This window comes from Heloderma suspectum, chromosome 2 (assembly GCF_057233095.1).
Source record: "Heloderma suspectum isolate Gila_16-S chromosome 2, 16-S_ref, whole genome shotgun sequence".
NCBI classification, from domain to species: Eukaryota; Metazoa; Chordata; class Lepidosauria; order Squamata; family Helodermatidae; genus Heloderma; species Heloderma suspectum.
In genome coordinates, this window is record NC_139459.1 from 367,471,464 (window position 1) to 367,488,135 (window position 16,672).

Consider the following 16,672-nt stretch of genomic DNA (forward strand, 5'->3'; position numbering starts at 1 on the left):
CTTTTAACCCTTGGATGGCCGAGCTCCAAGATCCTTTCTCTGGCTCTGTCAAAGGAGGGCCGCGGAAACCCTGGTTTTTGGCTTCCCCTCCAGTGTTGCCCTGGGTGGGGGGTGCTCCCACAACACGCACGTGCTTGGGCGGGGGTACAAACCTACACGTTGGGTGGGATACACACAGATGGGGCTGGGTGGGGACACACGCACACCCCTCTGCTTTGGGGTGGCTTGGGAAAGAGGGCTGCAGCCTCCACCCCCCTCGCCCCAGGCACGATCAGGCGAGCCCGCAGATCAGGGGTGGGTTTCCCTTGCTAGCACTAGTGCTAACCAGAGAATCCCTTGCGGATCTCCGATGAGAAAGAGAGAGGAAGCGCGGCTGTGGCAGCAGGGACACTGCGTGTGGCGGGGGGCGGGTCTGGTGGGCCAGCAGAAAAGGTGTAGTGGGTCACGTACACCCCGCGAGCTCCACTTTTCGCACCCCAGATTTAGATGGATGTGTTTTCCCATGTCACATATCCCCAAATGGTGTGGTCTCGTGTAGCGGGGTGGGCAGGAGGTAGATCAGGGTCTAGTGGTAGACCTTGGGGTGATCTGATGTGGAGCAGAAAGGGATTCGAACTCCCACCTGTTCTAAACACAGACCGAAAAGGCTGCATTTGGTGTGGCCTCGTCCGGATCTTTATGGAGCTCTGCTGATGAGGTTTGCAGGGTGATCTCAGGATCCGTGGCCAACAGCAACACAGATGTAGATTTTTACGGATGTACGCAGGCCATCCCACCCTGTGGCTCCTGGATGTACGCAGGCCATCCCACCCTGTGGCTCCGATACATAGATTTATTCAAAAATCATCATCTCTCTGTAAAGAGTGGGCAACATGTACCCCATGGGCCACATGTAGCCCCTGCTGCTCCCCAAAGTTGTTTTGGGTTTTTTTAAGTTGATCCTCCTTGTGATCCAGATACATTTTTATTTTTTTAGTTTTTTCAGTGCTGCCAGTGGGGGGAGGGGGTGTCCATGGGGGGGAAGGGAAATGGCCCCCAGATCTCCCAAACCCATGGTTTGTTATTGGGTTGAGAACTCTGGGTTGTTTGTGGCTAACAAGCCATAGTTAAACCACAGTGCAAGGTTCACATGTAATGACAACCGATGATTCAATAACCCACAATTCAACAACAACCCATTATTCAATGACAATCCATACTCAATCCATACACTGCGTTGTCGTTAAGCGCAAACCACGTCACACTGTGGGTTATCGTTATGTGTGAGCCGCATGTGAAAGTGTCTAGGTCAGACGTAAGACTTGATGTTGCATAAAATTTATCTACCTAGTTTAACACAAAATGCAGTAAGAAGTAAAACAACCTTATTTCATTAAATAATCTCATAATAAAAGCATCGTATTTCAAATATATGCCTCAGGGTCTTTCCCCCATACCAACACCAGGATCACCCCACAAATAATTTTAAAATCATCCGTACTTCATACAGCTTGTGTTCTTTCCAACAAGGAAGCCAATACTTGAGATGTTTAGAAAAATATCAAGATTACTACTAATACCATCCAATAGAAATATTGGATGGTATAACAGCTCTCTAAAGAAGTATAAATTGAACAGATAAAGGTCTTCCCTGGGTTCAAATTAACAAGATGTGACAATTAGAACATAGGATGTAGGCAGCCAACTCCTAAGTCTCACTGGCCACGTTTGGAAAAGCTGCACTTCGATGCACACTTACACACCAGATCTATGAGCAAGCGGTACATTTCTAAGCCTCAGTGTTCCCAGCAGTGAAATGGGACGTTATGCTTAAGAGAGTAGGCAAGTCCTGCTGATCCTTAAAACTGCATTGGATCCTCAGGGTCTTTTCACCATACCAAGATCAAGATCACCCCACAAAGAATCTTAAAACCACAACTGATTCATACAGTTTGTCTTATTTCCAGCAAGGAAGCCAATACTTGAGGTGTTTAGCAAAATATTAATACTACTAACAATAGTTATTTATTATATTTCTATACCACCCAATAGAAATATGGGATGGTATAAAGGCTCTCTGGACAGTTAAAAAAAATTCAAATTAACAGTAAGAAAAGAATAGATTGCACAGATAAAAGGCTTCCCTGGGTTCGAATCAACAAGTTGTGACAATTTCAACTTAGGATTTAGGCTGCTCACTCTTAGGTCCCACTGTCCACATTTGGACTGTATCTCAGTTTAGTAAGCTGATATGCGAACAACCCATTTACCCCTGCATGCAGCCTTTTTGTTCCTCCATTTATGGCATGAGCAAACAAACTAGAAAGCCTTTAATTAACCAGTTTCCTGTTCCATACAAATGAGGAAACTATGGTTACCAGCTTCAGAACAAGCCAGGATAGTTGGTTTGAAGTTGGTTTAATATCCAGGCTTGTTCTGAAGCTAGTAACTGTAGTTCCCTGGGTCAGATAGAACAGGAAACTGTGGTTAATCACAGCTCACATGAAAGGAGGAACACAGGGCTGTGTGCATGGGCAGAAGGCTTGTTTGTATCTTGGCCTCTTAAGCAGAGATGCGATCATCTGAACTGGCTCACTAAATTCAAAGCAATTTCCTGATTTGTAAGCATTCTTCGGATTATGGCCTGAAATCCACTGGCTAAAGTAATCCTAGAGACAAAAGCAGCCTTCTTTGAGAATTCAAAGAAAAATAAAGAGGCTGAAGGCAAGGCCTTCCGTCTCTTCAAAAATATGTCCTGGGAAATCATAGCTCAGCTTAACTTCAGTAGTCGATGGGTGTTATGGATAGCCCAGTGGCAGCAACTGAGTCGCACTTCCTGAGCGCAATCAACTTCAATATTTCCTGGGGGCTGAAAGTTTTTTTTTTTAAACAGTAACATATTTGAGAAGAAACTAGTTGACAATGAATTGCATTTGATTTCTTTAACTGGGGAGCTAAAGTTAAGTGGACACCTTATTTCCTTTAATGAGGGAGGAAGTAGATCAAGGAAAAGCAATCTCAAATCTGAAGTTGAAGGCAGGACAATCAACGCTCTTCTGCTTATTATTTGGACATCAAAGAGAAAGAAAATACAGGATTAATACTGATGTAGACAGGGGCAAGGCTAGTTAAGACAGGCCGTTACTATTCCATTTCGAGTTACAGGAATAACATAACCATGGTGATCATAGCCAGCATTCTCCTGGGAGTATTTGTTCTTGTGCACACACTGTCTTTAGTCAGCCTTTAATCAGTCTTACAGGAAAAAGAGGACTTTGAACAATAATAACCGTAATCTGGAGAAGTGATCTGTATAAAGAGTGTGGTGATATTAGATCACACTATCTAGTTTGGGTTTCTCCCCCTATATATTCCATCTGATTTCTAAGGAGAAAAATATATTGAAAACATTTCTCATAGTCTACATTGGGTTTCTTTTCTACATCAAGAAAGGGGTGGGAATCACATATTTAAAGAACAATTATCTTCCATTGAAAAGTTACTCATTTGCGAACAGTTGTATGATTTCTCTAAGACACATATGTAAGTCCTCCCGTCTGCTCCATTGTAAGGGGTGACCTATAGCCAAGTAGAGCCTTCCCCAATCTAAGGCCCTCCAGATGTGTTGGACTACAACTCCCATAACCCCCAGCTGCTGGGGAAGGCAGGTATAGTATATCTGACCTACAGGAATGTGTGAGAATAAATAGAGGCTACTCCTTGTTCTTGCTACAGCTTATTTCCTTTATGGTTTCTGCACAATAACAGTTGATGTGTGAATGAAGCTTTCATCACAGTAAGAGTCACACACCTTCTCCTCTGTGTGGATTCTTTTATGCTGGATGAATGCAGAAGGATCGATGAAACTTTGCCCGCATTCTGAGCACTGAAGCGGCTTCTCTTCTGCGTGTGTTTGCATATGCTTGACAAGTGCTTTTTTGTAAGTGAAACTCTGCCCGCAGTCTGGGCACTTATGCAGCTGTTCCCTAGTGTGGGTTTGCTGATGTTGTATAAGGCGAGAACTTACGCCAAAACTTTTCCCACAATTTGCGCACTGAAATGGTTTCTCTCTTGTGTGGGTTTGCCGATGCCTAAGGAGGCAAGAGCTTAGACTGAACCCTTTCCCACAATGGGCACATTTGTACGGTTTCTCTCCCGTGTGAATTCTCTCATGTACAAGAAGGCTGCCTTTCTGACTGAAAGTTTTCCCACAGTCTGAGCATCCATACGGTTTCTCTCCGGTGTGGGTCCTTTGATGTCTAATGAGGTCATGTTGGATAATAAAGGACTTGCCACAGAGGGAACATTCATATGGCTTCTCTCCTGAGTGGAACTGTATATGTGCCATAAAGTTTCCTATCCAACGAAAGCTTTTCCCACAGTCTGAGCATTCGTAGGGCTTCTCTCGCGTATGAAGTCGCTGATGCTCAATTAGTTTAGAGTTCACACTGAAGGACCTCCCACAGTCTGAGCATTTACATGGCTTCTCTTTTGTATGGGTTTTCTCGTGGGCAACCAGATTTCCTTTTAAGGAGAAGCTTTTCCCACAGACCAAACATTTATACGGCTTCTCGCCTGTGTGGCTTCTCATGTGCGTAACCAGGTTGCATTTTTTACTGAAACTTTTGCCACACTCGGAGCATTTGTACTGAGTCTCTCCCGTGTGGGTCCTGTAATGTCTGATGAAGTCAGAATTCATACTGAAGGCTCTCCCACAGTCTGAACATGGATACGGTTTCTCCCCTGTATGGTTTCGGTGATGCCTAATCAGATCAGCATTTTTACAGAAGGACTTTCCACATTCTGAGCATTTATATGGTTTCTCTTCTGCGTGGAGCCTCTCATGAATCACAAGGTTTCCTTTCTGAGAGAAGCTTTTCCTGCAGACGGTACAGGTGAACGGTTTCTCCCCCGTGTGCATTCTCAGATGAGCAACCAGGTGGCTTTTCGTACCGCAGCTCTTCCCACAGTCTGAGCATTCATATGTTTTGTCTCCTGTGTGGGTTCTGTAATGTCTGATGAAGTCAGAGTTCATGCTGAATGATTTCCCGCAGTCTGAGCATTTATATGGCTTCTCCCCAGTATGGTTTCGGTGGTGTCTGATGAGGTCGGCGTTCTTACAGAAAGATTTCCCACACTCTGAACATTTGTACGGTTTCTCTTCTGCATGGATTCTCTGATGTACCACAAGGTGCCCTTTCTGAGAGAAGCTTTTCCCACAAACTGAGCATTCATATGGTTTCTCCCCTGTGTGGGTTCTCTGATGACTAAGAAGGTGAGCATTCATAGTGAAAGACTTTCCACAGTCTGAACACTGATATGGTTTCCCTTCTGTGTTGGTTTTAATATATGCAGTCCTGTGTGAGCTCTTCTCATGTTCAGCTAAAGTCCTTTGTTCTTCATCCTTCTCAATCTCCTCCTGGACTAGGATTTCATGTAAGCCTTGGAAGCTTTCCCCAGACAGAATGGATTCATCCATTCGTATTCCTCAATGCTTTTCCTGTTGCTTCTCAATAGCAACTATTTTCACATGATGCTGCAGGGCTCTCATTGGCTGATGCCTCAACTACATCCTTTTGCTCAGTGGTTTCCTGCTCGTGATCGTGGTCATCTTCTCTACGCGCGGACTCCTTATCTGAAGGAGAAAAGAGATATTCCTGAATGAGTCATCTCTTAAATCTGGAGATCATAAAATAACTGCAGGAAGGAAACTTAGGCTAAGGACAAAAAAGGAGGCAAGATTATAAAATTGGTGGCCCCACAATTATGGAATGATCTCCCCGAAGAGGCCCACCTGGCACCAACATTATTCTCTTTCTGGTGCCAGATTAAGACCTTTCTCTTTTCTCAGGCATTTGGCAGCAAATGATGAGTTTTAATAAGGTCCTGGATTTGTCTTATAGTCATGGTTGATTGCTCAAAGTTGTTTTTAGATATATGTCGTCTCTGTGCGTACTGCCTGTTTGCGTGTGATATGTAAATGGTTTTTTTTTTAACTTTGTGTACTGTATTTTTGACGGTTTTTAATCTTTGTAAACTGCCAAAGAGCTTCAGGTATGAGGCAGTATAAATAATAATAATAATAAAAGCTGAACCCTGCAAGAACCACAGCATACCCTATAGTATCTAACTAAAGGATTGTATTTCCCCCACCCCCCCAAATAATAATATCAAGTTAATGGAAGATAATTCTGTTAACAGCTATTAGCTATGACAGATAAATGGAGCCTCCATGTTCAGAAGTAGTATACCTTTGCTATCATGTGCTAAAGTCAAACCTCAGGGGAAAGCACTTACTTTCATGCCACACTTGTGACCTTCCAAAATGCAGCTGTCTAACCAGTCTTGGGAACATGATCTTGGACAAGATGGACCATTGACTGATCCAGCAGGGCAGTGCTGTCTTTCTCATGAAAATGCAACATAGGAATTTTGAATGTTATCTATTGATCACCATTTTTAAGACCATACACACTACTTTCAAATTGGTCTTATTAAATTATTGCATATTTATTTATTGCATATTTATTTATTGCATTTATATCCCAGCTTCCTTCCATCATGGAACTCAAGGTGGTTACATGGGGTTCCCAGGTGGTCTCCCCTCCAAGCACTGACCAGACCCAGACCTGCTCAGCTTTAGCAAGGTGGCTGCCTCATGTGCCTTCAGACCATAACAGCCTTCCCCAACCTGGTGCCCTCCAGATGTGTTGGAAAAGACTGGCCAGGTTGGGAAAGGCTGTTGTATAGAATCATAGAACCGGGAGGGCCTGGTATACTGTTTGGCCCAATCCACCTTCACTGCCATTTTTTTCTTGGTAGAAAGACGGGGTACAAATCAAATCAATCAATCAGTCAATGAAATCCCCTGCTTGATGCAAGAAACTCAGAGCTAGAGCATCCCTCTGCTTGAAGACCTCCAGTGAGGAAGAACCCACCCACCTTAATTGATTCCAATGTGGAATTGTTCTTACCATCAAGACATTTCTTCTAATGTTCAACTGAAATCTACCCTCTTGTAACAAACATATGAGATCAAATTAAGAACTTAAGAAATAAGAGCCGTGCTGGATCAGACCAAGGGTCCATCTAGTCCAGCATTCTGTTCACACTGTGGCCAACCAGCTGCCCCCGGGAAACCCACAAACAGGACATGAGTCCAAAACATATATTTTCCATTTTTCCAACAAAAGAAATGGGAACTTTTAGGAACACAGTAAAAATCTACTGTGAAATATTTTTCTTTTGGAATGAGCAAAATGCTTTCAGACACAAAGTTATACTCACTCAAAGTAGTCTGAAGGTTTTTATGTATGCCAATTGACAACATTAGAGAACAATAATTCCTGGATATACTGTGTTGACACATACAGCACTCAAATCCATGATGTGTTTTTCTCCCTAAAGGATGCTGGTAAGAAAAAAAAGGAATGGTTGGACTGGGGAGAAAGTGCCAGAATAATCAACCCAAATGTTTCCTATCTTATCTTATTCCACTTGTTCAGATAACAAGAGAATGCTTGATCATTTCTCACAGTTCTCCAAACCCAGGAGAAGCAGCTTTTCTCCCTGCTGCAGCTGAGAAAGACTACAGGTTTTCATAGGCAGAAAGTCTTTGAGGAGCAAAGAGAACCCAATATATTTTTCCCATGCACAATACAGGTGTGTGTGTGTGTATGTATGTATGTGTGGGCATCTTTCTCAGAATTCTCCTCTCTGGCCTGAATATCCAGCAGAGTCCTTCCCTCCTTCATAAAATGGACAGCCATTCCCACCCACCCCAAATTATGAGCCCCTGAAGGAAGAAAAACATTGAACTCTTTACAGCCAGCACATCACAGAGCAGCTGTACAGCAGAACAGTCAAGGCTACCTGAGCTCCTTCCCATGGCTTTCAAGGAACACCCCATGCGAAGCTGGGTCCTTTTGCTAGTTTCGAATAAGTATGTCACTTACACTGCTGCTGCTACTCCTACATCGTAAGGGTGGTAGGAAAGCAGAAACACACCAGCTGAGAGCTTGTTCTGAAGGAGAACCTGGACTGCCCCATAATGCAACCCCAAAAACGTTTTCTGAGAAGCAAGTCCCACTGAGTTCAATGAGTTCTCTAGTAAGTGTGCTCAGGAGTGCCCTTCTAAGTTCCCAAATGTCCAACGAAAAGCTCCCTGGAGTGGGGAGTGCTTGAATGTTCCTTCCACCTTGCAAGACACACTTAGGGTGCAATCCTATGTATGTTTAGACAGAGGAAAGTCCTACAACTCCCAACATTCTCCAGCCAGCATGGCTGGCTGGGGAATGCTGGGAGTTGTAGGACTTTCCTCTGTCTAAACATGCATAGGATTGTGCCCTTACAATATACTCAATGAACCTTTGAATACAGAAGAGTGATGGCTTCCATTCCTTGGAAGATGAACAAATATCCTCTCACACTGAGGATGTGCCTCCAGGGGGAGGGGGGCTTGTGGTAGTGGGAGATTCAATCATTAGACACATAGACAATGATGGGTGTGCAGACCCCATGGTGAACTGCCTGCCTGGGACGAAGGTTGTGGATATCAGGCGCCGTCTAGATAGCCTACTAGATGGTGCTGGGATGGAGTCAGTGGTCGTGGTCCATGTTGGTACCAACGATGTGGGGAAATGTAGTCATGAGGTCCTGGAAGCCAAATTTAGGTTGCTAGGTAGGAGGCTGAAATCCAGGACCACCAAGGTGGCTTTCTTTGAAATACTAGCTGTTCCACACACAGGGCCAGCTAGACAGGCGAACCTGAGGAGTCTTAATGCGTGGATGAGACCGTGGTGCCGGGAGGAGGGGTTCAGATTTGTTAGGCATTGGGGAACATTTTGGGACAAGCTGGGCCTGCACACGGGGGACGGGCTCCACTTGAACCCAAATGGAAGCAGACTGCTGGCGCTAAACAAAGATGGTGGCAGAGCAGCTAAACCCTCGGGGAAAGCCGACAGGAGGTGAGAGGCATCTGGTTCGGGTTAAATCATCCGAAATGGATGAAGATGAAAATGTTTTTGATTGCCCAAATGTAGAAGGGGAAGAAATAGGGCAGGAGAACATGGTAGATCATAATAGACAATCAAAGGGGCCAACGTCCCATAGCAAAAGATGCACATCCCAGAGGCATCTCGGGAAGGATACGGTGTATAGGTGTTTTTATGTAAATGCTAGAAGCCCCTGAGCACAAGCTTGCACAAAGGCGATGCAAGCAGACAATAAGAGATGCAAAAAGCAACATCAAGGCCAACAATAAAGAATTCTTTAAATATAACAGAAGCAGAAAACTAGCTAGGGAGGCAGTTGGACCACTGGATGACAATGGAGTTAAAGGAGGACAAGGAGACTGCAGAGAAGCTGAATGAATTCTTTTCATCCGTCTTCACTGCAGAAGATATAGGACAGATACCTGTGCCCTGAACTGATGTTTTCAGGAAGGGAGTCTGAGGAACTGAGGCAAACAGTGGTGACAGAAGACGAAGTTCTCAACTTTACTGATAAATTGAAAGCAAATAAATCATTGGGCCCAGATGGTATCCATCCTAGAGTTCGCAAAGAACTCAAATATGAAATTGCTGATCTTCTAACCAAAATATGCAACATGTCCCTAGGATTAGCCTCTATACCAGAGAACTGGAAGATGCCCAAAGTAACACCAGTTCTCAAAAAGGGATCCGGGGGGATCTGGGAAATTACAGGCCGGTTAGCTTAACATATGTTCTGCGTAAATTGTTTGAAGGCATTATTAAAGATAAAATTAGTGAGCATATAGAAGGACAAGCCCTGCTGAAAAAGAATCAACACAGCTTCCACAAAGGTAAGTCCTGTCTCACTAACCTTTTAGAGTTCTTTGAGAGTGTCAATATACATGTAGACATGGGTGATTCGGTAGATAATGTTTATTTATTTATTGCATTTATACCCCGCCTTTCTTCCTCTCGCAAGGAACCCAAGGCGGCTTACATTATCCTCCTCCTCTCCATTTTATCCTCACAACAACAACCCTGTGAGGTGGGTTGGGCTGAGAGTCTGTGACTGGCCCAAAGTCACCCAGTGAGCTTTCATGGCTGAGTGGGGACTAGAACCCAGATCTCCCAGCTCCTAGTCCAACACTCTAGCCACTACACCACACTGGCTCTCTACTTGGAATTCCAAAACGCTTTTGACAAAGTCCCTCCCGAAGGACTCCTGAGCAAACTTAGCAGTCATAGAATAAGAGGACAGGTCTTCTTATGGATCAGTCACTGGTTAATGAACAGAAAGCAGAGAGTAAGCATAAATGGTAAATTCTCCCAATGGAGGTAAGTAAATAGTGGGGTCTCACAGGGATCTGTATTAGGACCAATGCTTTTTAACCTGTTCATAAATGATCTGGAATTAGGAGTGAGCAGTAAAGCAACCAAGTTTGCAGATGACAACAAATTATTTAGTGTGGTTAAAACAAAAAGGGGTTGTGAAGAGCTCCAAAAGGATCTCTCCAAACTGGGAGAATGGGCTTCTAAATGGCAAATGCGGTTCAATGTAAGCAAGTGTAAAGTGATGCGCATTGGGGCAAAAAATCACAACTTCAAGTATAGCCTGATGGGACCTGAGCTAGCAGTGACCAACCAAGAAAGAGATCTTGGGGTTGTAGTAGACAGGTCAGTGAAGTTGTCAACCCAGTGTGCAGCCACTGTAAAAAAGGCAAACTCCATGTCAGGCACCATTAGAAAAGGAATTGAGAATACAACTGCCAATATCATACTGCCCTCATACAAACCTATGGGGCGACCACACTTGGAATACTATAGAAAGTTCTGGTAACCACGTCTAAAAAAAGATATTGCACACCTGGAAAAAGTGCAAAAAAAGGGCACCTAAAATGATCAAGGGGCTGGAGCATCTCCCCTATGAGAGAAGGTTACAACACCTGGGATTGTTTAGCCTGGAAAAAAGGAGGGTGAGGGGAGACATGATAGAGGTCTACAAAATTATGCATGATGTAGAGAATGTGGATAGGGAGACATTTTTCTCCGTCTCAAAGTAACTAAAACCCAGGGTCATCCTACGAAGCTAATTGGTGGGAGATTCAGGACAGATCAAAGGAAGGACGTCTTCACCCAGCGCAGAGTTAAACTATGGAATTCGCTGCCACAGGATGTAGTGATGGCCACCAATTTGGGTGGCTTTAGAAGGAGGTTGGAGAAATTCCTGGAGGAAAAGGCTGTCAATGGCTACTAGTCTTGATAGCTATGTGCTACCTCCAGTATCAGAGGCAGTGAGCCTATGTACACCAGTGGCTGGGGAACATGGGTGGGAGGGTGCTGTTGCACTTGTGTCCTGCTTGTGGGTTCCTGGTCGACTGCTGGCTGGCCACTGTGTGAACAGAATGCTGGACTGGATGGACCCTTGGTCTGATCCGGCAGGGCTCTTATGTTCTTATGAATAAGAGGGGGGAAATATTCCCAGGGGAAAACTCAAACAAAGTTACTTTTGGGGGGATATCCTTTATAGGAGGGACTGGTTGTTTTGACTCATCCCCTGCTTGTACATTTCTGCAAATATGGGTGCAATCCTAGGCATGTCTAGATAGAAAAAAAGTCCTACAATTCCCAGCATGCCCCAGGCACCGTGTCTTTTTTTGGTCTAAAAATGCATAGGATTGCATTCTAAAGCAGGAATTAGAAAGACATTTTAAGGTGCTATCCTATGCATGTTTAGACAGAAAAGAGTCCTTCAGTCCCCAGCATGCCCCTGCCAGCATAGCTGGGGCATGCTGGGAAATGTAGAACTTTTCTGTCTAAACATGCATAGGATTCTGCTTAGTCCCCAGTGCTCTATCAAACAAAGGATAATAAAACCCATGGCAGCACCCTTGGGGTTTCTTTCCACTGGAGAAATGGGGAGAATGCAACAATACATTATGCTCACCCAGTGGAACTTTGAATACAGAGGAGTACCAGCAAAAATACGAAGGGGAAACTATTGCCGGTCCATATGATCCAGAATATGCTCTCTCCCTCCAAGCAGAAAATACATTTTGCGCTTGGGATGGGCAGTGCGTGAGTGAGTGAGTAAGTGTGTGTGTGTGTGTGTGAGAGAGAGAGAGAGAGAAAGAGCGAGAGAGAGAGAGAGAGAGAAAGAGCGAGAGAGAGCAGGAGAGAGATAAATTGTGTGTTTCTGGCTGGGTGTAAGTGAAATGGGGTTTGCAGCCATGAGGGCTGCAAGTTGCTCTTTGGGTATATGCCTTGTAGATTACTGATTACCTCGACCCATGGTCAGGCACTACCTTTTTAGGACCAACGAAATGCATTTACGTCGACATCTTACGTATATGTAAATAAAGCAGAAACAGTGATCTCTGAAACAAAGGATAATAAAGCCCATAGCAACACCTTGCGGTTTCTTACTGCTTAGAGAAATGGGGAGAATGCAACAGCACAATACACGCAGTGGGACCTTGGATACAGAGCAGTGGTGGCAAGAATGAGAGGGGGAAGCTGTTGCCAGGCCCTGTGATTCAGAACCAGAAGACGCTCGCTCCCTCCCGCCACCACTGCTCTGTTTTGCGTAAAAAAAAACATACTCCTGCTGCGACTCACCTCCTCCTGCAGCCGCTTAGAAATGGGCTTCTGCTGGCCCAAGGAGGCGGACCAGGAAGAGGCTCTTTCCCATCCGCCTTTCTCACATTCCCAGGCCTGTCTAGGAACTGGCCTCTGTCGCTTTAACTCTGGGGAGGTCGAAACGCAAAAGCCTGTAGTAGCATAAATCCTCAACGCAACGTGTTGGGTTTTGTGCGCGCCACCCCCAAGACGAACGGCTCGCATTGGTTTTGTTGTTTGTTATGCAGAGCTGCCATTTCATTCATAGCAGCGCCGCTCCGGGTTTTTAAAGGCCCTTGGGCGAGACTCTCTCCCCACCTTTCTACACGGGGTGCCTCACTCAGGGTAGTTTGTGGGTGGACGCGGCCATCCCTCGGGGCCTCTCCCGTGCTTTGCCACCATTATGGTGAGGGAAGTCTAGCATTTTTTTCTGGACGGCGTCATAGAAACATAGCGTAATTACACAATTGCGCTATACCGCAGCGCCAACTGGTAGCTGTGTAGCGGAACATATAGAAAGGAAACTTTGGCTACTTGGTCTGCATGATGCACGTGCAACGTTGTGAGGCGCTGGCATAGGAAGCATGGTGTCACGTCACCATGTGTGGTGTTCGTTCGAAGCCAGTCAACCATGACCAGCCCAATATAGAAAGGAAAGGAAACTTAGAAAGGAAAGGAAAGGAACATATAGAAAGGAAACTTTGGCTACTTGGTCTGCATGATGCACGTGCAACGTTGTGAGGCGCTGGCATAGGAAGCATGGTGTCACGTCACCATGTGTGGTGTTCGTTCGAAGCCAGTCAACCATGACCAGCCCAATACATTTTGCGGCCTGAGGTGGGGCAGCAAATGGAGCCACCCCTCCCCCCAAGTCAAGTGATTTTTGACACCCTTCAAGTACTTGAGAGGTTGTCACCGAGAGGAAGGCCAGCATCTCGTCTCGATCATCCCAGAGTGCAGGACGCGGAATAATGGGCTCAAGTGACAGGAAGCCAGATCCCGGCTGAACATCGGGAGAAATCTCCTGACTGTTAGAGCAATACGACAATGGAACCAATGACCCGGGGAGGTGGTGGGCTCTCCCACACTGGAGGCGTTCAAGACCAGGCTGGACAGCCATCTGTCAGGGATGCTCTGACTTGGATTCCTGCACTGAGCAGGGGGTTGGACTCGATGGCCTTGTAGGCCCCTTCCAACCCTCCTATTCTATGATTCTATGAGACTGGGTGGTATAGAAATGTAATAAATAAATAAATAAATGGGGGGGGGGGAAGAACCCAGAAAAAACACATGTAAAGAAGCCGAGCTTAATCCTGCAAAGAATCCAGAAGCCTCAGTAAAGGTACAGGTTAAAAGTATCATGTAGAAAAGCCCTCCATGGACCACCTCCCTCAGTGAGCCTACCTTCTCACTGCCATTATCACCAGCTGTTATTTCTCCTCATTCTCTTTCTCCTCGTTGCTGCTTGTTGGTTTGACAGGCAAAGAGCCAGTGAGCAAGTCTACTGTTCCTCCTTCACACCACCACCATTGTCTGGGCCACAAGCAGATTGCCATGGTGAAGAGGAAGAACAGCTCCAGTAGGATCTTGTCAGTGGGGCCCTGCTGCAGTGTGGGCCCTCAGCAGGTGCCTAGCCATGCCTACCCTTGCAAGCAGCCCAGATTCATAGGCACATTTATGCAGATTTCAATCTGATGATGGTGGTGGTGGTGGTGGTGATTATGATGATGTCATTTACAGCATTTTCACACTGCACTTCCGCTAAGAAGGGTTCCCAGAGTAGCTAACAAAGATCAGTAATGAAACAGCCCCTGCCCTCAGGTTTACAGTCTAAAAGACAACACAAAAGGAAAAAGGATTGGGAGGGAGGAGGACCAAAGTTCTTTTCAAAAACTGAACAATTTGATGTTCAGTTTCATTGGGGGTTAGACTCGATGGCCTTGTAGGCCCCTTCCAACCCTATTATTTTATTTATTTATTTATTTGATTGATTGATTGATTGATTTCTATACTGCCCAATAGCCGAAGCTCTCTGGGCGGTTTACAAAAATTCTATGATGTTCTGGTACAAGGATTCTAAATTCATAATTTGGAAACAGCGGTGCATCATCCTGGGCCCTGCTCCCACTCTTTTTATCAGGATTAACATTCTAGCATTCCAAAGGGCCATGCATCTAAAAGTCATACAATTAGGGTGCAATCCTATGCATGTTTAGACAGAAAAAAGTCCTACAACTCCCAGTATTCCCCAGCCAGCCTGGCTGGGGAATGCTGGGAGTTGTAGGACTTTTTTTCTGTCTAAACATGCTTAGGATTGTGCCCTCACACTGCAATCCTGTTCATGTCTACACACAACTGAATTCAGTGGCGCTTCCTGCCAAGTTATAGGGTATATAGGATCACAGCCTTGATTAACTAATTCTTTAATTAGATGACACAGCCTTAATTTTATTGTATGTTCATGAAATCAATGCTGCTTTGTGTACCGCATGACGAAAAAATTAGATATAAAATTTAGACAGATAGATAGATACAGGGTACTTCTGGATGGACGGTGCCTAATACTACCAATCAAAAGGCATTGTGCAACTATTCCGTCTTTTCCTCCTTCGTAGGGATGTACAAAGGTCACTTACCTTTTTGAAGTGTGACATTCGCGGTGGGGGGGAGGCGCTCTGTCCCTCCCGCCAAAATTCTCTCCGGCTGGCTCCGCTCCGTGGAGATTCCGCAGAGCCAATAGCCAGGGCCGCCCGCAGCCAGACATCCGGCCGCTGGGCAGCCTGCAGGGACGCAAATGGCGTCTGCCATAGCCGCCACCATTTGCGTCCCTGTATTTTGCTGTGATAGGCTACGTAAATATTTACGTACCCTATCACGGCAACCCCCCAAAAAAAACAGCAGACGCAAATGGCAGCGGCTACAGCGGCCGCCATTTGCGTCCCCCCCTTTTTTTTGCCATAATAGTCTACATAAATATTTACGTAGGCTAAAAGGGCAAAAAAAAGGGGGGACGCAAATGGCGGCCGCCGTAGCCACCGCCATTTGCGTTCCCTTAGTTAAGCCGTGATAAGTATTTACGTAGCCTATCATGGCTTAACTAAGGGAACGCAAATGGCATCCCTGCGTTAGCCGTGATAGGCTACATAAGTATTTACGTAGCGTATCATGGCTACATGGAAGAAGCGAATGGCGGCCGCAGATGCGGCCGCCATTCGCAAGTCAGCGCAGACGGCAGCAGGTAGGTGCTCCGTTCCGGGCCCATTTGGGGGGGGGGGCCCTTTGTTCCGCCACGGATTTCAGGGCGCCGAATGCACTGGCATTCGGCCTCACCAAGATCCGTGGCAGAATTCTCTTGACATCCCTACTCCTTCGCAGACTTTTTGTTGGAAAAAAAGAATGGGAAACACAGAAGAGTTACAAGTGAAAGACTGGGTTCAGACAATACAGTTGGCTCCCCCCTGCCCCAAACACAGTAACTATAGCAGTAACTGCTCCAAGAAGGTGCTGCAAAAGCGGGGGGAGCCAATCTCTCCCCTTTCTGGAGACCTGGGGAAGTGTTGAATGGGAGGAGGACGCTGACAAGGGTCAGTCCAACATTTAAAAGTGAGGAGATTGCATTGCCAAATGGGAGATACTGTCCCTCCAGGCCTTTTGGTGCACCCACTGCTCTCACATTTTTTCCTTTTTTCGGTGCTTCTCAGTTGCACAAATGGGTTCCTCCTCTCCCTTAGTATTATTTACCCCCACCCCCAGTGCTTGGCAAATTAGCTTATCTGCAGTCTCGCCTTGTCAATTTTCTTGAATGTTACCTACTCCACTTCCACGCTCCCTTTGACAGCTACTACATACAAGGAAATCAACACAGTAAAACTACATATATCGGACAGGCGAAAGTGTGTTCTTGGACACTTGAGAAAGAATGGGGGGGATACTTTTTTTTTAAATGACCCCGTTTACGTACTCCCGAAGCACCGAAAAAGTGGCAAACGAAAAGGTGTAGCAATTGTGGTGGGGAGGGGGCCGGGAGGGGGAGATAAGATGGGTTGTGCTGCAAAGTCACTGAGGGGCCTGCATTTCCCTTTCCTTCATCCAAGGAGGAATATAGC

The 16,672-nt window shown here is 45.6% G+C and overlaps 1 protein-coding gene across 3 annotated transcripts; it reads right to left on the minus strand.

The window, feature by feature from the left end:
- Window positions 1-947: 947 nt before the first annotated feature.
- Window positions 948-12,606, minus strand: LOC146355928 (uncharacterized). 3 transcript variants are annotated; one of them, XM_084830907.1, is made up of 4 exons: window positions 12,567-12,606; window positions 7,267-7,390; window positions 6,277-6,382; window positions 948-5,614 (listed from the first exon to the last, which is right to left on the minus strand). In XM_084830907.1, the coding sequence occupies exon 4, from the start codon at window positions 5,456-5,458 to the stop codon at window positions 3,725-3,727; it is 1,734 nt and encodes a 577-aa protein (XP_084687033.1). In that variant the 5' UTR covers window positions 5,459-5,614; window positions 6,277-6,382; window positions 7,267-7,390; window positions 12,567-12,606; the 3' UTR covers window positions 948-3,724. The 3 variants fall into 3 exon arrangements, with proteins under 3 accessions (XP_084687033.1, XP_084687032.1, XP_084687034.1); XM_084830906.1 differs by lacking the exon at window positions 6,277-6,382; XM_084830908.1 differs by lacking the exons at window positions 6,277-6,382; window positions 7,267-7,390.
- Between the last annotated feature and the right edge of the window lie 4,066 nt (window positions 12,607-16,672).